We start from the raw sequence: 25,105 nt of genomic DNA, 5'->3' as shown, positions 1-25,105 counted from the left end.
TTGGCTCTGTCCCAACCTGAGAGGGGCCACTCCTCTCTACAACACTTCAGCAGTCCCAGGCTCCCAACTTTATCCACCACATACCTGGTAAGCCGCCACATGTCTACACAACACAATGCCCGGTGACCCATGACCTTGCAGCCTCCTTTTTCCATTTCCTACCCCTTTTGGTGCTACTTTGACCAACCTCACTTTGCACATCCTGCCTAAGAGCTCTGCTTTCACTGTCCAAATAACTCCTACGTTTACAGCTGCCTTAGCGCCACTCCTGTCTGCACTGCGCCTGCACGGTTAATCATTCATGCGATTGCCTTTTTCACCGACTAGCAGCAAATCAAAACCTTTAATTGTTGCTGCACTTCACCCTGCCTTTCTGGTACCATCTTCTGTTAACACTGTCCCTTTTCATCGCTTAGCCTGCACAGTTTGTTTTGAATGTATCCCTACATATTACCCCCACCAAAAATATTGCCGTACATATGGTCGTTTGGCCTGTCATAGGCAATATTTTTGGAGGTGGGATAATTTGTGGGAGCGGGGGTTGCGGATGTCCCCCCGCAGGGTCCATGGCTTAATATCACAGCAAAAATATGGCAATATTTTTGTATCGCTATGATTTTGCAGGGATATTAACACATGGAACCGTTTTGAATTGCATTTTAGTGCTCGGCTTTAAAAATCGCATCTAGGTGTGACTTTGAACCTAGAATGTTTACTTGAAAGTAGCCGTAGCATTCTCTGGTACTAAATGATTTCTTAAATTTGGGCATTTCTTTGCTAGATATTTTGCTTTGACAGCCCTCTGGTATGTCTGTACCTCAATTCTTGTACCTATAACTCTGCTGCCCTCTCTGGGATCATGTTATTAGTGCTGTTTTGCTGCTAGACCGCTTGGTGAGTTCTGTGCATTTCTGTGCCTATCCCTCCACTGCGCACCCTCTGACTCCTCCCCTCCCCTTCCCTATGGTGTTCAGTCTTTCTATTCTATCTGCTTCTCCATCACCTATCCTCCCTCCCTCTAAATTGGAGGGAAGAATTTTAAGAAGGTTCTCCTGGTCTCCAACCCAGGTCTGCCCATAGTAGACACCTACGTCAATGCTTCCTCCAGGCAGACTGTCACGCTTTGTCGTTCCTTCTCCTGACCCATGGTCTCTTTCCTCTCCCTTTTTCTGTCTCGCCCATTAATAGTGGTACCAGATGGGGAAGTGCTCTTGGCTCACTTCTCATCATCGAGGTGCATCAATGTCTATCGTAATGACACTATCATGGCCCAAGGCCCTCAGCCCAACCTCAGCCTTCTTGACAGACATCTACCGTCTCTTTTCAATCACCCCTCCTGTCGCTCCACTCTCTTCCTTATACCCTCCTTCCCCCTTCTGTTGTTGGTACTCCACCCTTGCTCCCCCACCCCCTACTCCCCAGGAAAACATTTAAAGGGGATAATCGGCTTCACTTAGATACTCTGAATTCTTGCTCTGCTGTCACCCTTCTTCCCAAAGGTTACAAGATCCTATCCAATCCTAGGCCCACTCGATCTGGGGGCAGAGTGCCCCTGACTTTCCATGAGTGGGTTCTGGCCACCAACATTCCCACTCGATCCTATTCCTCCTTTGAATGCCTTGTCTGCAGGCTGTCTACCCTACTCTCTCCCTCATTCTCATAACCATTTACCTGGACCTGCATCCCTTTTCCTCTCGGAATGGGTAGACCTCCCCTCCTTTCTCCTGGCCTCCTTCCCCAAACTTCTTTGTTGGGGATTTTAGCATCCATCTCAACTCTCCGCACTTGGCCAATGTACTCTTTCATGACCTCTGACTCTGTTCCTCAAAATTCTTACCTCTGGTCCTAACCATTCTGCTAGACACACCTTGGATTCTCGCATCTCAACTGATATCCCCCTCTCCAACTCTCTAACCACCCCTCTCTCCTGGTCTGACCACTCTCTCCTCTCCTCCCACCTTAAGCTTCCTGGCCCCTAAATGATGCCCCCACTTGCACTGCCAGTAGCCTTCCTGGTCATTCGACCAATGAAGTTTGTGTCAGATGCTGCATTTGCTGCCATTTTAATCTGTTCTACTGCCCCTACCTTTGACTCTTCTACTGACTCTGCACTGGCTAACCTCCATCTCTAACCCTCTCGACATCCTTGCCGCTGCCACGAGGATCCGCATGAAGCCTGCCTTCAAATGCAACTCTTGGTATGACTCTGACTTGGCAGCTTTTAAACACAAGTGTAAAGTTACTGAAAGCAGGCCTCGGGTACATCCTCTGGCAAACTGGCCTTTCACCTGCTCCAAAGTCAATATCGTCTCGCCATCTGCTCCAAGAAGAGAGCTCATGTCCAAGCCTGCATCTCCGGGGCAACCAATAACACGGCTGAGCTTTTCAAAATCTGCAAGGAACTCACCAATCCTACTGCAGTTTCCTCACCTCTCCCCTCCCAAGCACTCTGCACTGCGCTTGCCTCCCATTTCTCAACCAAAACTCAGGACATGCTGTCCTCACTGTCTGTTACTGCCCTCCACCCCTACAATCTGCTTCCTCTGCCTCCCTTGGCCACTCCCCCCCCCCCCTACCCATTCTCTCCTCCTTCTCACCCATTGCACCGGATGAGGTTTCTAGAGTAGTTCGCTCTATGAAAGTCTCCTCCAAAGGCTCCTCCAATCTAGTGCTCCCCTGCTCTTCAGAACCCTCAATGACCTCTCTTGCGCCCCTTCCTTGGCAGACCCCTGTAACCACTCCTTTGCCCAGGGCTCTTTTCCACGACCCTTCAAGCACTTGCTTGTGCACCCTTTCCTAAAAAAAAGCCTTCTGCAGACTCGTCTTGCCCTGCTATCGCCCTGTCTCGATCACACCTTTCGTGGGCAAACTCATGGAGAAGTTGGTCATCCCCCATCTGACGCTTCACACTGAATCGGTTGGCTGCCTCCACAATCAACAGTCGGGCTTCAGAGCATCCAGGGGCACAGAACCAGCTCCCCTAAACACCTGTGAAGACCCGTCCTAAAATCTGGACTCTAACTCGCCCTCTGTTCTGATCATTCTCAATCTTTCCTCTGCCTTTGACACTGTCAATCACGGCATCCTCATAAATCGTCTGTGATACCATTGACATCACGGACCGGGCACTGGCATGGCTGAACTCCTTCCTTTCAATCCGACCCTCCCAAGTACAATTGGGCCCTTTCCTTACCTCTGCCTCACTTTCTACCTGTGGCGTCCCTCAGGGCTCTATCCTATTGCCATGGATTTTCATCCTCTACCTCCTCTCCTTCCTCTCTCATACCAGACTGCCTGACTGCTAATCAGGCATGGTGCTCTGCAAACAATCTCTGCCTTAATGCCAGTAAGACAGATACTTCTCATTGGAACACTTGCTCACCGTCTGCACCCTCCAGCCCCTTCTCTGGCCACTCTCCTTGGGTCCCCTCCCCTTCCACTCTTGTGAAGCTACAAATCTTGGAGTCATATTTGGCTAATTTCTCTCCGCACATCAGACCTTGCCAAGAAGTCCAATTTTCAGCTCCATCTCCTCAGAGGCATTCTCCCTTTCCTCACCTTCCCCCAGAAACTCAATGTCTCCAGAGCTCTCGTTCTTTCTAGGCTGGACTACTGCAACAGCCTCTTCCTCAATCTGCCTCTTTATTCCCTTCGCCCTCTCCAACTAATCCAGAATAGGGCTGCAAGACTTATCCTTGGCCTCAATCCCAGGGACTGCATCTCTCAGCCCTATGCTCCACTGGCTCCCAGTGACTGCAAGGATCAAATTCAAGACCCTTTGCATCATCCACAAGCCTGTCTGGGGCCTGGGACCCCTTTCAATCCAGCTTTCTCTTCCTAAATACCTCCCTGCTAGAGTTCTTGGGTCCTCTAGCTCGAACTCTCTGCTGGGTAGACGTTTCTCCAAGTAGCGAGTGGGAGATAGAGACCTGTCCTCGGCAGGAGTCTCCCTCTGGAATGTCCTCCCTGCCCCCTCAGACTTGAGCCGGATATTCTCAAGTTACGGAAACTGCTCAAGATTTTCTTTTTCTCCTCCTCTCATGCCCCCTCCCCCTAATGCTAATGTCACTCTGCCGCTGTGACTGGTGTTCGGTCCCGTATGAGTCTTAAAGTGGGCTAGGCCCTCCTTGACCAGACACCCCCACCCTCCCTCAGCATCCCGACTAGCCTGACTCTGGTCCACACCATCCTTTGCACTTTTCCCTTTCCCGCTGCCCCTGCACTTTCCCTTTCGGCTCCCCTCCGCACTTGCTCAGCCCCCTGGCCCCCCTTTCCTGCACCCCCCCCCTCCTCCCCCTTGTTCTTCTCCTCCCCAGCCTCCCCGCACCTTACCTCCTTCCCTCCCCTGCACTTCACTTTTTTGTTCTCTGCACTTGCACGGTAAGAACATCACAAGGCCTAGTACGACAGTTACCATTTTATACCTATGTGCCACCAGAACCCCCAACTCTCTTGAGACCATACCCCCTTATATTCTTTTGCCTTGTGGCGCCTGGAAACATATGTGTATAGGCGCCACAAAAACGTCCAATAAATAAAATAAGTAAATAAATAAGAATAAGTTACAAAGTGTCCCAAAGTTATTACCTTTTCGGTTGCTTTTGATCCTTAAAGTAAATGAGCTGGTTTATTTTGAATAGTGTTCCACTCTTTAAAGTCATTGTTTTGGTACTGTTTTATTATCCTGTAAAGGAATGTGTAACATCTTTCCAATATGGTTTACCTACCTTGAATAAAAGATTGTTATTCTTACAGTGTACCATTGGGTTTTGCTTCCTCTGATCAGCTTGGTGCATAGCTAAGATAGTCCTGGGTTAATACTTGTTGTAGAGTTTCGTATCTCCCCTCTGAAAAGTATATGGGTAGAAATGGTGTAATAAGTTTATATACTAATAGATTATAGTGACCTTGAATGGCAGCTGCTCTTCTTAAACTGTAATGCAGGGCTGTGCTTTCTCTCTGAATTGCTTTAGTGCACTTCTAAAATAGTTTCACTAGGTTCATACTTGTCCCCGAGTAGCTTAAGGACCCTCTGAAAAGTACACGAGTTATATTACTATCTCTGAACTGTGTTCTTAAAAGTAATTGTGGTTGTGTAACTGTATCCATTCATAACAGAAGACAGTTACATATGTTGTGAGATATACTTGTAACTTTGTTGGTCTAATTAAGTGATTCTATAGCTCAATAACACTGTATGTTATGACCAATAGGGTCTGCTGTCCTTGAATTACTTCTGGTATTCTAAAGGTCTTACCTATTTAGGTTTTACTCCCCATGAATAGCTTAATGCCATTCTGAATGTGTTAATTAGGTTAGACTCAACTTGAGCTGCTTATTGCTATTCTTAATAAGGTTATACTTTGTTTTTTATAATTGTTTGATATGCGATAGAACTTACCTTTCCCGAAATTTAGCTTTGTCAACATGTATTTAAAATCATTTATTTTATTTACAATACATAGTGTTTTGTTTCTTTTGACCATATGTATGCTTCAATATCTTTGTATCAAGCTACAGCCCTCCCGCCCACCTAAGATAAGCCTGCCTACTCTGTCTATGCTACCAAATGTTCTCAGGTGGTATAGCCTTATACTAAGAGTGGATTTTTGTACTGCTTCAGATATGGTTTTATGAAGCCCTTAATTGGACTTTAGAAAAGCTGTCCTAACCGAGACCGCAGCGGAACAGGTTCTGCAGAGCCACGCAGAAAAGGGAGAACGAAACACAGGCTGCATTAATAGTAGTAGTAGAGTGAGCCCAACCCAGGAGGAAGAACCAGTTACGCCGCCAACCCAACTAAGAAGTAGTCATTGGAATGGCTGGAGACCTGGGTGGGGAGAAGGGCTGGAGAAGTCTGAGAGCAGGTAACGAGTATACTCAGACTCGTACTCGTGCCCAGTGGTTGGGAATACCTTAAAGCAAGCGAAGAATACAAGTGGACTCCTCATACTCACCCTAGTATTTGTGACTATAATAAAGTGAAGAATACAAAGGGACTACTCGTGCTCGTCCCAGTATGTTGGAATACTCCAAAGAAAGTGGAGAATGTAGAGCTAATCAGTATACTCACATTAGAAATTGTGAAGGTCGTAAAGAGTGTAAAGAACACTTTGAAGCTCAACTCAGCCAATCCAAGTTGGAGCTGATATTTCAACCAAGTGTAGGAAACAATGAAGGGACACTGCAAGATTCTAAAAGGAACAGGGGCCAAGACCCTATCTTGGTAAACTAAAGAACAGTATTTGAGGAACAAAAGGGTAAAACCAGGAGGTCTAAAGGTCCCCTAGAGGAACTAAAGGAACTGGTTCAGCAAATCTCAAAGAACTATTTGAGGATAAGATTCCGAGGCTCGAGGCCTGCCCAGAAGGGAGTTATTCTCCTGGACCCCTTAGTGGTAGGGTCAGTATAGGGTCGTCTTTGGATGGAGGACAGAATTGATTTCAACTACATTCCCGACTATGAGCACCCTAGTTAGTTAGAGCAAACCCTTATTTTTGTGAATAGATGGGCCTTTTCTTTATTTTCTTTTAAAATAAAACATTGTGAGAATCGTCCCGTTATATCCAGCTCCTTCGTCTGACCTACCACAATAGACACCTTTCTAGGGCCTTCCTCACCAGTTTACCATCACAAGAATCCTCTTTATCGAGATTGGGAGCAAACTCTGCGGATCTCCAAGTCCACAACCGATGGAACGAGGAGGATTCCCACAAGCACATACACTTCCTGGAATTGAACACAGCCTGCCTGGCCTTGCAGGCGTTCTTACCATTGATAGAGTTCCAACATCCTCGTGTTGACAGGCAATGTAGTGACTGTTACGTGGACAAGCAGAGAGAGGCCCCAATTCGGTGAAATTATGTGCGCTGGCAGTGCATGTAAGGTAAGGGAGTGAGCACTGTCCAGCAACATAAAGCTTCAAGCCACTTATCTGTTGACAAGGAAAACAGGCTGGTGGCACTTGCATCTTCCCATAATATTAGCGAACTACAGGCTTTATCTGTAGAGGATCCCTTTTTTCCTTTCCAGAGACAAAGTAGTCTTAGGTCCCACCCTTAATTTTTGCCAAAGGTGGTCTCAGACTTCCACATGAACCAGGACATTTTATTTTTTTCCATAATCACAGATGGAAGCCAATAGAATGCTCCATTGTTTCGATGCTCGAAGTGACCTGGGGTTTTCTATGGCGGACTAAGCCTCACAGGTCCTCTGAAAGACTTGTTGTGATACAGCCTGGCAAACAAGTGGCTAAAGCTACTATGGCGAGATGCATAGTCTAATGCATTTCTCATGGATAAAACGTTCAGGGCAAGATTCCTCCTCTCAGGCCTACATGCCCACTTGAGAGCGAAGAACGTGGCAGTAGCCTTCCAACGTGTGTGGCCTGGAAGGCCATATTCAAAGCCGCTTCATGCTCCTCTTTCATCTTCCTGCTAATACTATGCTCTTCACTGTAGTTTCAGGGCTGATACCCAGTCTGTAGTAGCAGTCACAAGGAATTTCTGTGCAACAGTGTAAATTCCATCCTTCGTGGGCTAGAGTAGTGCTTTATATGCTCCCAAATGTTTGGAGGAAAGGAGACTTGACTTCGGAATAGGAAAAAGTTACTAACCATACTTAATACTGTACTCCTAATCCAATGTCCCCTTTCCTCCATACGCCAACCCTACATCCTCTAAACTAGTTTGGTCATCCTGGTCCAGTCTGCCGTTTAGGGACTGTGCGGAGAGTGAGCGCAGGAGCCAGGGAATAGGATGCAGTCGCACTACGTGCACGTTGCCTGCTTTTCAAAAGGGGTATGTGCCTGTGCTTGCCATTGCTACAATCCCGTCCCCGCTCTACAGGAACTCTAATAAGTATGCATGAAAGGGGACATTAAACTAGGAGTACAGTAGTGAGTAACATTTATTTTTGTTGGCAAAAGCAGATGAATACTGCATTCGAAGTTGTCTGAGCAGAATGTTGGTGTTGCAAAAATAAAAGTAAACGGTTCTGCTGCAAAGGTCAGGGCTTTGCACCCGGTTTACAAGTTCAAGATTATTTAGAGTGAAGACTGAGAATGTACAATCCTGAAACTCTGTTCACAAATGTTTTCACAGTCAAAAGGTGAAGGGGATTTATAAACGGGGATGACAATACAAATAATACTGCCAAGTTGAAATATCCATATGTTGTCCCCTCAAGTGTTCTCAGGGTTTGGTCTCATTAGTGTATCTTGCTTTTTTCACTTATATTTTATTTGTATGTTTTTCTCTAGATGCTCAAGTGAGAGTGCACACAAAGATTTCAAAAAAGCTGTGGGTGCATGTCGGATTTATTTCCAGGCAGAATCTAATCAGTTAGTTATACTGGTAAGAAATATATTGTTGTGCATTTGTTACTTTGGGTGGGGCTTGCAATTCAAAATGTTCATTGGCATCATCTTTCACACTACCACTTGCTTGCATTTCCTGGATAATTATCAGATCAAAATACACTTGGACAGGAACAGTCTTGGTTGCCAGGTATATATCTAATACATCTCTGCAATATCGCAACTTAACTTGAAAGAAAAGTACCTGTTACTGAAATGGCACTTTGAGTTTCTTTGAGGGAACACTGTAATGATTCCTCCATAATAATAATTGTGAATGCTTTTGACTGCTATGCAGTGGCTGTATCTGTGTCTTAAAGCCTCAATTTGCTATTCAATCCTTCTAAGACAACAAACTGAATCACAAACTTTCTAGTTTACTTCCATGGTGACTCTTGTTAGATCGGCACAAAAAATCTGCATGCCCGTGTTAAACGAGGACTACGAAAGCAGGTTACTTTAGTTTCTTTTGTTGCATGTCTACCAGTCTAGAAACCCCAAAAATATTTTTAGAGCCCCATCATATCAGTATCTAGTACTTGTAGTTTTCTATTTATGGTGGGCGCAGAGAAGCTAAATATTTTGTACTTGAGTACAAATGACATGACTGAAATTGCATGAATAGCAGAAAATCACATGCATGCTCTGTTTCTCCATATGTTTGAGACGCCATTTCTCCCCAGGGGGAGCCTTTCCCTGTCAGGCTTGGTAGGAGAGCCTGCTATGTGATACCCTCCCTATGGTTGGAGGCAAGCAGGACCACACCGGGTGAGAGCCCCCCCCCTTGGGGACAAGGTCTCCCTGAATCACTTACCTACAACCCGCCACTAATGACTTCTAACAGGAGAAGACATAAGGAACAAGCTAATGTTTGTAATTGTGATGTAAGAACATTAAATCAACATGAGGAAGACCCAGCCACGCCAAATCAAGGAGTCATCCTGTTTTGAGAGCGTGAGACACTGACACACCGACTGAGGGAGACGCAGGCACCGACACAAAGAGCGACTGACCGAGAGAGAGAGACAGATCGACCGAGAGAGAGACAGACACAGACCTTCAGCTTCCAAGCTAGTAAGAAAGCTGGTGTGCAAAGCTGACCAGGCACACACCAGCGAGTGAAGTTGAGGGTAGGAAACCTCAAGCTAGCAGCAGAAGATTAGGTGGTGGCGTGACCGTGAGGCGGTGGACTGTTGAGTCCGACAACAAGACCACAGACCTGTTCACAACACAGAACGGGTACAGTGCACAAGTGTGAAACCAGAGAACCACAAAGCTGACCTAACAAAAGGAGGAAAGGATGCCATCCTGAAGGCGGACCCGCTGACGCCAACCCCAAGACAAAGAGGTAATTCAGTAGGTGGCAGACCCGAGAGGGATACTGAATATAACAAATAGAAGAAGCATACATGTCCCAGTGAGGACTTGAAGGTAAGATTACCAAAGAGTGGGAACACCTATGAAAGCTCTCATACTCGTCTCAGTGAAGACGAAATAACAGAGAAAGCTGAGAATTATTTGAACCCTGATACCTGTAGTAATAAGGAAGCAATAATAGATGACCAAGAGAATCGTTATTGGGACATTCATACTAGTCTCAGTAAACCCAATGAGTTGCAGATAAGTGAGAATCATTACTGGAATAGAATAAAGAACTGGGAATAAGCGAGAATTGTTATTGGAACCCTTTTACTCATCCCAGTAACTATCAAGTGAAAAGAAAAAAAAGAAAATCCCTTATGGGAATATTTCTATCTGACCCAGCCAGGGAAAAGACACAAGTTCTATAGAGAAAAAGTGGCAAGTGTGATAAAGAGAGAGAATAACCCTCTGAACGGGAAGCAAGGCGTCAAGGACACGATGGAGGAATTGAAGGCCCCATTTCCGAACTGTGCGAGCTAAAGTAGTTGTCAAAAACTACCTACAGATATGTTACTAAAGTGACTGTGCTGAAAAGCAGACCACAGGAGAAGGGAGTCATTCTCATGTGCCTTTGTGTGGTTAGCGGTAGGGACAGAATAGGTTAGTTTTGGATAGAAGACAGATCTTCCTTTTAGACTCACCAACGACTGACGAGCACTCTAGTTAGTTTGTTAGGTTGTGCAAACCTGTAGTTAAGAGAAATGTAGGATTTTGCACCTTTCCATTTAAGTAAACAAGGGAAACTGGGCCATTTCCTCCTCAGTACCTCAAATTCAAAGAAAAGGCGATCATAAACCTGGGCTGTAAGCTAGCAATGTCCACCTAGAACTTAAACTAGCGCTGGGTCAAGTTACGCTATGTAGCATCTTTCCTTTTTCATGTGGTTCACCAATAGGCCATCTTGAGGGTGGACTGCCTTCAGGGACAAAGTTTAAACCCAGGTGTGGAGATGGCTAATCTTTAGAGTTGTGAAAGATGTATTAAGGCATTGGTAGTCTGTTTATGACATTCAGAGTGACAGATTGGTTATTGATTGTGAAAACCTAAGATATCTAGAGAGGGAGAAGTCCATATACTAGTCCCCTCACTAGGTCAGTTGACAAATGGCACCTCTATTCAATTCTTTGCACAATTCTTTTTATTAAAATCAACACTACTTTCAAATTTGCGACTTCCTAGATTTTTTCTTAGGATTTCGCAGGCATTTGGGCAGGCACAGTCTTCCCTCCTTGAGTGATCCCCTTCACTCACCTTGGGCCTCTGGTGCCTTGCACTGCTGCATGCGTTGTGGACCCTCTAGCTGGTCCTCTTTAATGGTGTACAATGTATTACTATTATGATGTACTTTATGTGTAACACATTGAACCAATATCTAGTATAGGCTTATACAGTCTGAATATGAATTTTATCTGTTTTGTGATATAATAAAATGACTATATATTTTTTACAAAATGACATAAAATTGTATGATGGTTTGTCCTTTTGGTCTTTCTCCGGGCTCTTTCTATTTAATCTTTGTCTGTTTAACACTCATGTATTAGATTCTCATTTTGTTCCGCTTGACATGACCCCCGTTTGATTTTCGCTATCGCTTCCCCCTCTGTCAGCGACAAAGGGGGCACTCCTTTTCTGTTTCAATTATGACACTCAGAGTGACAGATTGGTTATTGATTGTGAAAGCCTAAGATATTTAGAGTGGGAGAAGTCCATTGCTTTTAGAGAGTCGAGTGACAGTAGAATTTTAATAAGAAAGGATGGTAATAGTAAAATAGTTCCCGGCATTTTAGAAGAGAATGAAAGGCGAATAGTCCATAAACGGATAGAATATCTAACTTGCAAGTTAGAAATAAGATGCAGTTTGAGCCTTTTCTGGGAACTAGTGAAAGCCTTGAAAAAGACGTAGGTGTAGGTTGTAACATGTGTCGGCGGCATACCATAGTCACAAATCTATTGTAGAGTTGCATTCTTGTTGTAACAATTCACTTCATAATGATGAATTGATCCAGAACATGAGGGTGTAGCGCACTTCGTCCCTTGGTTCCTTATTTTTTTTTAACTTTTCATTTAATAAAGCTTTAAATTGGAAGATGCAGGCATCTGTCCTTCTGACCCGCCTTGTTTTATTGCATATTTAAGTAACTTTAGATCTCACCCTAAATTACTAGGGGAATCCAGACGTGGACCCCTTGCTCACTATTCATATAGAGGCACAGCTCCACCCTACTGATGAGGTCCCACTAGACCGTAACAAGTGTCTGGGGTTGCTGTTGGTACTCTTGTTCAGAGGCGAATTGCTTAGCATTTTGGTGCTGGACTGCCCTAGGGCAGGGCAAAGACGGATATGTTTTGGATATTTCTCCTCTATGAAAGATGGTGAGCTAAAGACTCTGGGTAAGTCTCTTGTAACCGGGGCTAATGTCCGGCAGAGGTACTCCCAGGACCCCCCTTGCTTTTTTGCTTCTGAAACGCCACAAAGCGAACAAGTTAAGTTAGGTGAAAAACTGGGAAGTGGGTGGTTAGCATTAATAAATGTAATCTGCTTTGTGATGTTCTCCAAATATTTTGCATGTAGATACTATTATAACAGGAGAAAAAGATGTGCTACTGGCAGTTAAGTTGGTTCGGACTAAACACGCCATCTGTAGATTTGAGTGTAACCTGCATCTTAAATTGCCAACAGTCTTTCATCCTTCTAGCAATAAATGAGTACAAATGAATTTAGTAATAGTAAAGTGCCCTTCCAAGCTGTTCTAAACTGTGGTGGCAAACGCAATGGCCAAAATAAATAAGAAGCAAACTGTGAAGAGTGATGTGATTGCTCCTCGCCCAGCCCATGTGCATCCAGGCACACAGTCTGAGCATTTTCACGTGCAATCCCCCCTTTCCATTGGTTTGTGTTAGGGCAGAATGCAATTCTCCAGCATGGGGTCTGGCATGGATTCACATTTTCATGAATATTCCTAGTTGGGCCGGGAATCCTTGGTAAATGAAAAACAGTTTCATTTTCACTTACAAACTGTATTTTTCCTTGAAACCAATCGCTGTCATACTCTTACGTCCCGTCCCCTTTCCTCCATACTGTATGGGCGTTCCTTCCAAGGGACGGGAGACGGAACGTTTTCCACCAGAAAAAAACCTTCTTCCCTTTTTAAATTTAGAGGGGTGCGGGGACACAGCTCAGGGAGCATGCGCTCCCTTGACTCTGCTCTCCAGCACCACACCTCGGTCCCCTTTGCCGCATTGACAGGGAACAGGCCGGAATTCACCAGCGCTCCTGGGTTTTGCTTCGGCCATGTAATTCCACGCGCGGAAACTTCTTTGTCTTTTATCATTCAGGTACTCGGTCCACAGGCGTTGCGCTCCTCCCCGGCGCATGTCGACTTACACAAGGTTCAGCAGGTTTCCATCCTGCAAAGGGCCTTTTCCCGACTTTGGACCCTCAGGCCCTCTGCCTACGTTGCCTTGGCTCAGACCACGGTTGGCAAGCATGTTCAGCGTGTGACTTGCTGTCCTCAAAGGCGCTGAAGAACAGACTAGCGGTGGAGGGAGATATTCCAGAGGTCGCCTCCTGCGGATCTCAAGAACTTCGTGAAGCATCGAGCTAGGCCCAAGGAAGGGCCTATATTGTCTAACACACCCCCGCAAGGGAGACTCCTTCCCAGGGACTCTTGAGCACGGGAGGGACCGCCCAGGTCATTCTACCGGCACTTGCCCCAAGGCTGCTTCAGCTACTGGCCTTCGGATCTAGGGGTCCTCGTATCCTCCCGGGCACAGTGTCAAGGGACCTGAGGGTTCTGGTACCGGGTCCACACCTGAGGGGCCACGCCCTGTTACTGGCAATATGTCCGAGGGAGCGCCTAAACGCAGCTCTACCGACCCCCGGGTCGAGGGCGTCTCGCCTACCGGGCCAAGACCCGAGGAGCAGGGTAGGCCTTGTGATCCACACACAAGAGTCTTGGACCAGACTGGGCCCAGCAGGCCAAGCAACACTTCTCAGGCACGGGGCAGGCAGCTCAACAAAATGACCACCGCGCCAGAAAGGGGCACCCGTCTGACGCCATTCCATGAATTTGGCGAAGAACGAGTGTCTAGGTAGGACTGGCCTCAACCAGGTACATGGCCTACAGTCTACCCTTCATTTGCGAAGGGCAGCTTTCCTTTGTGGCCATACGGACTGGGTATGCAGTAGCTCCAGCAGCCCCCGCTACCCTGTTGGTACCCCCTGCCACCTCTTTGGCCGGTCAGGAAGTGCTCTTTGAGACTTTTCTCGGCCTCAGGACGTCTCCTCAGATGGGGGTTATCAAAGATGCAGTCAGGGAAGTCCTAAGCTAGAGGCACCACAGAATCATTCATCGGGGCCCCAGTGCAGCCGCCTCCTCCGGCTCCACAGCCAACTCTACAACCTCTGCCGCTGCCTCAGCCTATGGCTGCGGTCCCTGTACCCCAGCCTCCGGCACCATCTACCCCTCCTCCACATCCGCAGAATACGGACGAGGAGGACCATCCAGACACGCCATCCTCAGCCAGGGTCTTCCATGAACGTCTTGCTGGCCTGGCAGAGTACCTGGGCCTCCCCAACCCTAGGTCGAACAGCTGGCAAACCGATTCCACTGCAAACCGATGTCTCCCTGGCCAAGAAGGGTTGGCTCAAGCCCCACTCAGTCCAGCCGGTCAACGGACTCCTGGACGCCAAGTACAGGCAGATGGAGGGGGGATACACTCTTGCTCTCTACGCATCCTCAGCCACAGTCCTCAGTGATCGCTGCGGCGTCATTATACTCCAAGCCTCAGTTGTCCTGAGCCTTGTCCTCTGGTGCTGTTGGGCAGGGAGGAGAAGATCTTGGAGGCACAGAGCAAGAAGATCTACTCCAACGCCTCCGTGCACCTGCGTCAGGCCAACGCAGATGCCATGCTGGCTGCCGCCAATCAATGGAACTCCTCGCCCAATGCCTATCTCGATTTAAGGCGGGGCTAGCGGAAGCCAAGCTCGTGGCACAGGACCTCATGGAATCCACAGTGGCGCATATCGATACCTCAGGCCGTGCCATCTGCATTGCCACGGACATGAGAACAGCCTGGCTCCGGGCAACGAAGTTCAACCCGAATGCCCAGGAGCGCATTCTAGATCTTCCGTTCGAGGAGGGGGGGAGGGGGCTCTTCCACTCCTCTACTGACGAGGAGCTGGACAAAAAGAACAGCTCACAAACTGCAAAGTCTTTATCATTCTCACTAAAACCTTGCCCAAATCATACACCCAATCTCAGCAGCACTCTCAGAAGGGTCGTAACTATGGAGGGTTCCGCAGCTTCCAGGAACGAAGATCCAGGCAGCCGGACCGCTCGCCGTCCCAGAACCGGCACAAGCAACAAAAAGGGGGCGGGGGGAGAGTAAGGGCCTTTTCCAGTCCCCCTCCTCAGCCTTTGAGGGAAAGAAGGCATGACACGCCCCTTCGGGTACACGTGTCGCCAGTGGGGGGCAGGCTTGCTCTCCATGCACAAGTCTGGCGAAAGAATTTCACGGACCCCTGGATCGTTTCCGTAGTATCCACGGGGTACTGCCTTCCTATCCCACCCCCTTCTCCCTCCTCCCCTCCACTCCCACAAGTTGGGACAGCAACTCTTTTGGCAGAGATCGGGTTGCTCGTAGAGAGCCAGGCAGTGGAGGAAGTTCCAGCCTCCGAGCAAGGCTTTGGCTTTTACTCCAGGATTTTCGCCATTCAGAAGAACCACCAGGCGGGCCTGAGAGTCGTGCTGGACCTTTCCACCCTCAACCTCTCCTTACCCCTGCAAAAATTCAAGATGGTTACGCCAGCTTTTATAGCAGAGACATTTGACAAGGGAGACTGGATGTGCTCCCTGGACCTGAAGGACGCGTACCTACACGTCCCGATTTGGCAGCCCCATGGGATCAGGATCATGGGCTACCGTTTGGCCTCAACTCGGCCTCCAGGGTCTTTACCCGACTCATGAACACTGTGGCGGCCCTTCTCAGAGAGCAGGACCTCCACATCTACCCATACCTCAATGATTGGCTCGTCAGGGCTACATCTCCGGAAGCGTTTCATCACTCTTCCCATGCCCTTATCTACACACTGCACGACCTGGGCTTCTCACTCAACCTCAAGAAGTCACAGCTGCTCCCAGCGCAGACTGACATTCCTGGGACGCATTTGGGACACGTGCTCCGAGAGGGTTTTCCTGTCGGAAGATAAGATCTCGGCCATCAAGAAGGCCACCGCCCACTTCCTCAGCAGAGAGGTGACCCCGGCATGGTGGTACCAACATCTCCTGGGTCTAGTAGCGGTGGTTCTGTTAGCCGTGCCGCACACAAGACTAAGGGTGAGAAGGATTCAGCTGCATTTTGCGGCCTCATGGAATCAGGAGCGGGCTCGCAATCCAAGACGATCAACGTTCCTACATCTCTCCACCCGGACCTAACTTGGTGGTCCATGGACGGCAACCTACGGATGGGCAAGCCCTTTGGGCCGCCCTCTCTGCAGGCCACCATCACCACAGACTCCTCGCTCGTGGGCTGGGGGGCCCCCTGGACGATCACTCGGTCCACGGCACCTGGACTCGACAGGAGCAGGAATACCACATCAAATGGTTGGAGCTGAACGCCATCTGGCTAGTGCTCAAAGCATTCCTACCACTTCTCAAGGGCAAGGTTGTCCTCATCCAGACAGACAACTCGACCAGCATGTACTATGTCAACAAGCAGGGAAGCACCAGATCCCCTCCTCTGTGCAGACTCGCAATCAGCATGTTGGAATGGGCCCTGGAAAAGATTTTCTTCTTGGCAGTCCAGGTGGATCTCTTTGCCACCGGGCACAACTAGAAGTGTCCCCAGTTCGCATCCTGGCAGGGTCAGGGCCCCGGCTCTCTGCGTGACTTGTTTCACCCCCAGTGGACCTACTCAGCCTCTCGGAGGTGCCCCCCATACACCTTCGACAGGCCCAGCACATCTTCTGGCACAGCAGGGGGGCAGAATCATCCACCCCGCGCCAGGGGAAACTTGCCCTCACAGCGTGGTTCCTGAGAAGGTAATGCTTCGGCACCTTAGCCTTTCACAGGCCAACCTGGAGAAGGCGCCAGGAGCAAGGCCACCAGGGCCCGGTTCAAAAGCAAATGGACCAGATTCTGCCACTGGGCAGACTCCAAGGGAATCGACCCCTTGGCCTGCAGTTTGGACGACGTACTCTCCTTTTCAGCGCACCTCGCTCATTCAGGAATACAGATGGACACCTGCTGCACATATCTTGCATCCATTGGGGCTTAGAGGAACTCGGAGGAAGACCTCTTTTCCTCCTCCAACCCTATTGTCAAACATCTGACTGGTCTCGCTAGGCTCTTCCCGCCCGTCAAGAGACCGCACCCTGTGTGGGACCTTAACATAGTCTTGAGTGCCCTGGCGCACAATCCTTTCGAGCCAATGGCATCCGTGGACATTAAGCTGGTCACCATCAAGACGGCCTTACTAGTCGGTCTTACTTCGGCACGCAGAGTCAGCGAGATCCAGGCGCTGGTCGCCTCTGAACCATATACCACCTTTCACAAGGACAAGGTAGTCATGCGGACGCATTTCTGCCCAAGGTTCCATCTGCATTCCACTTGAACGATGAAATGGTCCTTCCTACGTTATTTCCCGATCCCAAGGATGAAGCACAGAGAGTGCTGCACTGCCTGCATGCCAGGCGTGCCCTAAAATTCTTCTTGGATAGGACCAGGGGCTTCCGCATGTCGGACGCCCTGTTTGTCACTTTCAGAGGCTCAAGGCCAGGCTATCAGGCCTCTAAGGCCCCCATATCCCGCTGGATGGTCTCTGCCATCAAGGAAGCCAACGAGGGCCAACACAAGCCGCTCCCGGCCAACATGCATGCCCACACAGTCCGGGCCAAGGCAACGGCCATCGCATACCAGCGCCATGTCCCTTGGCAAGTCATAAGCAGGGCAGCCACTTCGGCCTCTCCCTCAGCTTTCTGCAAGCATTACTGTTTGGATGCCGGCTCTAGATCTGATGCGGCTTTCGGACAGGCGGTTCTCAGGAACCTATTTGCTTAAGGAGGGTCTCCTCTCCATCCTGGGGCTACGTTCAGTTGTAATCGTCCATACAATATGTAGGAAAGGGGACGGGACTTAACGTAAGAATAATTATAATTTACTCACCGTAGTGACTAACGTACTCTTGGTCCATAGTCCCCTTTCCTCCATAAGTCCCACCAACCTACCCCGCCCTAATAATACTGGTGTTATTAGGCAATGTTAAATCTATTGTCAATGCATCCATGGGGCCAGAGGTCTGGCGCTGGAGGGCGGAGTCAGAGCAGCGCATGCTCCCTGAGCTGCACACCGCAGGCCTCTAAATTTGAAGGGAAGGAGGTTTTTTCTGGTGAAAAAGGTTCCATCTCCTGTCACTTGGAAGGGACACCCGTACAGTATGGAGGAAAGGGGACTATGGACTAAGAGTACGTTAGTCACTACGGTGAGTAACTTATAATTACTGCCCCCAGCCAATTAAAGTCCTCTCCCTAAGCACCTCCTCTGGCAGCCATCTTCAGATTTTTTACAGCATTTTTCAGGGTTGGGAGTCTTTGCTCCGTGAGATACTTTTACATTTTTCCTGTTTTTCAACAGGAAAAAGTTCATATTTTTGTCAGAGCCTGTGTGCTGCTGTCTCCGTCAGCGGGATCCGTTTGTGGGTGAATTTGAAGTGCCCCCCAAGGGCGGGAATCGTCGAAGTTTCCAGAAGGCCATCGGGCCTACTCTGCACCTCTAACCGCGACGGAGAAGACGAAAGGCCCCTTTTCAAGCCATGCACCAGATGCGTGCCACAGAATGTGTTTGAAGGGAACAAACGCCTCCAGTGACTCTGTCTTCATCCGGACCACAAGGAAGGAGAGTGCGAGATCTGCCTCGGCTTCTCCAAGAAAATGATGAAGGATCGACACAGTAGAGTGGCAGCGTGGCTGAGTACCAAGACACCTGCCCGTGCAATGAGCAGGGTCATGCCGCACCCTGGACCGGTCGGTCCGAGCAGCGGGCTTCTAAGTCCTTTGAGGGCGCCCCATCTGTGAGAGCCCAAGACAAGGCCAAGCACTGAAAGTCCAGCTCCATCGGGGTCACTGTGTAAGCGGGTTCCGCGATGGGCAGGGTGCGATCAACATCACCATCCAGCGATCAAGCTCCTCCTCAAAAAGGAAATTGTCCAAACCGGATATGCTGCGGGAGAAGCCTGAGAAGCCAAGGGCTGAGAAAAAAGCAGCCAACCTGCCCAAGAAGGCACAGACGGCACAGGAGAAATGTTTGTTCAACATTGAGCTGGTGGCATCTGCTCTCACAAAGACAAAAAGGGCTGACCACTTGAAGGGTAACCCCTATGCACCCAAGGTGTCCCTGCCTCTGAAGCGGAAGCCTCCACTGTGACTGGCAAAGCCCGCTGGCACACTGGAGAAGAGGATGCCGTCTGATCTCCTCCCGAATCTCTCGGGGTCCAAAAGGAGGGGAGGAGCAGGCAAGTCACGGGGTCGTGCCCCAAGCCATGGAAGGTCCGTCCATGGACTCCCTACACACGGTCCACGAGGATATGTCAGACAACCGCAGCAACGCTGGCGACGCGGGGCCTAGTGTTGCAGTCACACCAGCTCTGCCGAACGATGTACACTTTGATGTTTGATATCCAGAAAAGGATGCGGCCCCCGATCAACCTCCGACTAAGAGGAAGCGTCATCCAACGCCCATGTATGAGTCTCCACATCTGCGTCTGGTGCCCTCACCCCAGAAGACACGGACACAACGGATGAAGACATAGTCACGGCAGACGGATCTCCGCATCTGAGGGCATCCTCACCGGATGAGGTAGGGTTGTCCATTGCATGGTCGCCAAGGCTTCCAGACTGTTCCTGCTAAAGCCAGAGGAGACCGAGGAGGGTTTCCTGTACCAGAGGCGCAAGGCTAAAAGGAAGATCATCATGGCGGTGCCCCTGCTGGACGATGTTTGGGACGAGGGCCTTGCCCTCTTGAAGAACCCCTGCTCGGCCCGGCCAAGCGGGATAGTCTGGATAAAAAGTGCAGGGTTCCGGAGTCTGCACCCAAGTCCCTACGGTCACAACCATCGCCAGACTCAGTGGTATCGACGACTGCGTGCTGGAGGTTGTCAAACCCTTCCTCATTTCCTCCGGACAACGAGGGGAAGAAGTTGGACGCCATGGGACGCAAGGTTATTTACACTGTGGCGTGAACCATCAAGGCGGACAACGCAGGCGTTCGTGGCCAGGTACGATGGGGAGCTGTGGAAAAAGCTGGGCCTGATTCTGGAGTTCGTCCCCGATAACAAGAGGACGGAGGTGATCGCCCTCTTCCAGGAGGGAGAGGTGGCTTAGCACCATGCCATCACTGTGGTGCTGGAATGGCTGACGCAGGTTTCCAGCAGATGGGGAACTGTGTCTGCCTCCGTCGTCAAGGCTGGCTGAAGGCCACACATTTCTGCCACGAGGTCCAGGTGAGGGTACTGGAAATGCCGTTCAACGCAGATAACCTTTTTGGGAAGGTTCTCAACGAATCCTGGCCAGCCATCAAGGCGGATGCAGAGACGGCCCGTGGCCTGAGCATGCCCCAGCAACACAGCTCTTCCTTTCGTTCCTCCGGAGGAAAGTCTGGCAGCTAGACTAAAGGTTTCTCCTCGTACGGCCAGCCCTCCAGGTCCACGACTTGGGTGGCCTATAGAGGCCATTCCAAGGCCTGTGGGGGAGGTGGTCAGCGCCGCCGTCACCCTCAAGGCATGGCACCAGTGCCAAAGCAGGACTGAAGCACCCAGGACCGTCTGGTCTGCACTCATGCACCTCGCTGGGAGGCCGGCAGACGGGATTAATCAGCGACTGGAAGATCTCCACCGACAGATGGGTGCTTGACGCTCGCGCCCACGGACATACCCTGGCATTTCACCACTGGTGTTCGCGGATCCCTCAAGTGGCCCGGCAGGAACAGCACATCCCTGAACTTTTGGAGGAAGTCTGGGCCATGCTGAAAAAGGGGGCGATGGAGCTGGTTCCACGACGACTCCGCGGCTCCGGACTCTACTCCAGAAACTTTTTAGTCAAAAAGAAAACGGGTGGCAGGAGTTCCTAGAAGCTTGCTGGATTTGGTGTACGGATGCTTCGCGGACAAGATCCCGCTCGATGAGTTCCATCGGGTGATACAATGGTGGGGTGTTCACTCTGTCGCGCAGAGTTTCAAATCACCCCCCCTAACAGGAGACGATCACCCGGATTCTTCCCTGGAAGGCTGGGGAGCCTACACCAAACGTCTGCACGCCAGAGGCCTGTGGCAGGCGAGGAAAAGGATCTTCACTCTTCAATATTCTGAAGCTGCAGGCTTTGTTCTGGGCCCTCAAGTCATTCCTTCCGTCCCTGAAGGGCAAGGTGGTGAGGATCTTCATGGACAACAACACCACCATGATGTTCTATATCAGGAAGCAGGGGGAACTCGATCCCCAGCGTGCTCCAAAGAGGTATAGGACTTATGGCACTGGGCCGTCGGACAAGAGATGTTCCTCATCCCCTTTCACCTGGCGGGAGTCGAGAACACCATCGCCGACTCCCTCAGCAGGGACGTAAGCTCCTGCCACGAGTGGGAACTTCGGCAGGACCAGGTGGACCGCATCTTCGTCAAGTGGGGCAGGGCTCAGATCGATCTGTTTGCGATAGCGGCCAACTCCAAATGCCAGAAGTTTTCCAGCAGGTTCCACCAACCAAGGAGAATGGGGGACGCATTCTCCTTGCTGTGGGAAGGCCTGTTTCTATACGTGTTCCTGCCTTTGCCTCTCCTGCTGTGAGTCATCAATCAACTCACAGTGCTAATGCAGGAGGATGATCGTTGCCCTGGCGTGGCCGAGGAAGATTTGGTACCCGGACCTTCTCAGCCTGTCAGTGTTGCCCCCTGTAAAACTTCCAGACGTCCTGGATCTTCTCACCATGCAAGGAGGCGCAATCCTGCATCATGACCCAGGATTGCTGAACCGGAGGGCTTGGCTCCTGCAGCCCTAGAGTTTGCACGATAAGAGTTGCCAGCTGACTGCTGGGCTGTCCTTGCCAAGGCCCAGGTCATTGTTGAGGACATTGTCGACTTTGAAGTGCTACGGTTCCAAGTGGAACCGTTTTGCTACATGGTGCCGGTCACAGAAGATCACACACACACATCTGAGGGTTACAGCCCCGCAGATCCTTCCGTACACGATATCCTTGGCCAAGGCTTGACCCACGCCATCAAGGTGCATCTGGCGGCTATCTCCCGCTACACCACATCTCCAGGACGATCTTCTCTTTGGCCTCACTGTCTCGTGAAGGAGTTCCTCAAGGACTGTTCTCTTTCCCACCGGTGAAGGCTCCTGCCCCAGCGTGGGACCTCAACGTGGTGCTGACGAGGCTCATGGGGCCCGCGCCTTCGAGCCTATGCATCAGGCCCCACTCAAGTTCCTCTTGTGGAAAACTGCTTTCCTTGTGGCCATCACCTCTGCCACGAGGGTGGGTGAGATCCAGGCCCTATCCTGCAAACAGCCATTTCGAATGGATTGTCTCCTCCCACGTATTCCGCATCTTAGGTTATTCGTATCCCAGCTCTGCTGCTTCGGAATTATTTTTCACCAGAGGGTGCTGTGTTCGAGGCTGTGGAGTTGAAGTCCCTCGAGAGCTGCTGTCGGGTATCGACGTCATCCACTGTATAAAGGGCTCGAGCAGCGCCCGTTACCTCCATTCCGTTTTTCCGACGCAACTGCTTCGTGTTACGAACAGCGCATCCGATTTTTCCTCGACAATGTCTTCATCTACTCCCACCGCACCCAAGACAGGGTTAAAAAAATGTCAGAAGTGTGGTAGGAAAATGTCGATAACCGACCCCCATCGGAATTGCCTCTGGTGCCTCAGCCCAGACCATCAGGTTGACGAGTGCGGGGTCCCGTCAGGCCATGTCTAACAAGGCTCTTGGGGAACGTAGAGATAAGCTGGTGGTGGGGGAGGAGAAGTAGATGTCTTCTAAAAGACAAAAGGATTCGGATGATCATTAGTCGAGGAGGTCAAGATCAAAGAGTCGCTCGGGGAAATCGTCCTCGTCTTCGACTAAAAAGTCAAAAAAGCGATGCCGCAGGTCGTCTTCCTCCTCGTCGTCCTCTGAGAGGAGAGTAACTTGTCCATCAAAGCATGATTCCCCAGAAAAATGGGAGGCCTTTTGGGCTTCGATGCTTAAAATATTTGAGAAAGCGGCCCAGACCCCCACCAAGTTGCTGCGTGGTGATCATGCCTCTACCCACTCTAAAAGTGACAGAGGAAAATCTAAATCTAAACACGCAATAGTTGAAAAGTAGTCGAGAGTGTCTTCACGGGAAAGTTCCCCGACTCCTCAGACTAAGTCAAAGCCTCCGGTGCATAAATCGAGGCTGGCAGAATCGAAGTCGAAGCCAAAACTCTACTCGACACAGTCGACGACCATAGCTTTGAAACCGTTGATGAAAATGACGTCGACCCCTTTGGCTGTATTGAAGCCTTCTACGACAGCATCGAAGTCTTCTCTATCGACGCCTTCAACGCCTTTATCGAGGCCTTCTTTGATTCCAAGACCTAAGTCGATGCCTTTGTCCATACCTAGGTTGATTCCACCTTCTTTACCTGAAAAGACTTTCCACCCTCAACCTAGACAAGAATTTTTCAGATCCATGTCATCTATATATGAAGAACATTCATCTGAAGAGGATGTCACTTCAGCTGGAGTTAAGTTTGGAACTAGAAAGGTCCCTGAAGAACTAGTGGACCCACAGTCTAAAATAACTGATCTTTAGGACTGTCTCCAAAATGCCAGTGGCTTAGACACTTTACCTGAAGTGGATTTTGAAAGGCCAGACCCTACAGACCATGCTGATCCTAGTCATAGGAATCTAATGGGAAGGGTCATTGATTTCATGGGTTGGAAGGCAGCTTCCCCAGATTTGGACCAGGATGACATGACTGACATCCTGAGTGAAGGTCCTTTAAAAGACCCTGTGCTTCCATTCCATAAAGCACTGCAAAAAAGGGTGATGGTAAATTGTAATACTCCTGATTCTATATCGGCAGTAAATAAGAAACTTGTACCAAAATATAGGCCGCCTTCATCAGACCCAGAATATTTATCTCAACGTCCCGCCCCTGAAAGTTTAGTGGTTCAAGCTGCAACCTCCACTAGGCAATCAACCTACCCATCGATGCCACCAAACAGGGATGATAAAATTTATGCTTGGGCCCGGAACATTTTTTTCTTCGGGCAGTATGGCCCTTAAGTCTACCAATGTCACTTGCACATTAGCTAGATTTACATATACCCTGTGGGACTGCATGTCATAAGGGGCTGAACGCATCCCGGAAGGTGACAAACCGGATGGTTTCCTGGCTATAGTAAAAGATGGTAAAGAGGTTATGGAGGAATGCCTTCAGTCAGGACTGGACACTGCGGATAGTGTAAGCAGGTCCATGCCATCTAGCACAGTCCCTCGCAGGTTTGTATGGCTAAGGAAGTCTGGCTTTGCACCTGAGGTGCAATCTAGATTACTTGGTATGCCATTTAACGGCTTGAGGTTGTTAGGCAGCAAGGCGGACGAAAGCTTGGAGAAGCTTCAGACCTCAAAAGCGTCAGAAAAATCACTTAGTGCCGCTATAAGGTAACCTAAACAACACTCTTACGCAGGCTCATCTTCCTTGAAGAGTCACCCTTTTCGCGTCTATTCCTCTTTTGGAAAAGGGAGAGGACAGGCCAGTCGGAGAGGCCAACAGAGAAAACCCTTTTGTGGTGGAAAAGGGAGAGGTGCTAGATCAGCCACAGCAGCGGCTAATACCTCAGCCACTGCTGCAAAGTCACTTTGAGGTCTTCACCCACAAGACACCGGTGGGAGGCAGAATCACTCGGTATCTGGACGAATGGCGGGGCATTATGTCAGATGTCTGGGCACTAGAGATAGTGACCCATGGTTACTGTCTTCCTTTTCATCAAAGACCTCAAGATCATCCACCGGGAGCCAACTCTGTAAAAATTCCAGACCCGCTCCTTGTGCAGGAGATTTTAACCCTGCTAGAGAAAGGTACAATAGAATATGTAACTGTAGTGGACAGGAACAAGGGCTGGTACTCCCTCCCCCCCACCCCATTTTCTAATCTCCAAAAAGGATGGAGGATTAAAACCCATCTTGGATTTAAGAAACTTGGACAAGTTCAAGATGGTGACCCTTTCTCAGATCCTTCAGGCTCTTCAGGTTCAGGACTGGTTGGTTTTGTTGGACATTCAGGATGCTTACTTTCATGTGCCAATCCAT

At 49.5% G+C, this 25,105-nt stretch overlaps 1 protein-coding gene across 6 annotated transcripts in view; it reads left to right on the top strand.

Annotated features, from left to right (window-relative positions):
* The window catches only part of FXR1 (FMR1 autosomal homolog 1), a 1,317,598-nt gene that overhangs the window by 373,005 nt on the left and 919,488 nt on the right, over positions 1–25,105 (top strand). For all 6 annotated transcript variants that reach the window (XM_069618666.1, XM_069618663.1, XM_069618668.1 and 3 more), the window contains one exon: positions 8,261–8,354. In XM_069618666.1, coding sequence (XP_069474767.1) covers positions 8,261–8,354 — 94 coding nt within the window. The remainder of the gene's footprint in view (positions 1–8,260; positions 8,355–25,105) is intronic.

The sequence above is a fragment of the Ambystoma mexicanum genome, chromosome 10 (genome assembly GCF_040938575.1).
Source record: "Ambystoma mexicanum isolate Mex_15411 chromosome 10, UKY_AmexF1_1, whole genome shotgun sequence".
Classification (NCBI taxonomy): domain Eukaryota; kingdom Metazoa; phylum Chordata; class Amphibia; order Caudata; family Ambystomatidae; genus Ambystoma; species Ambystoma mexicanum.
This window is presented reverse-complemented; position numbering and strand designations above follow the sequence as displayed.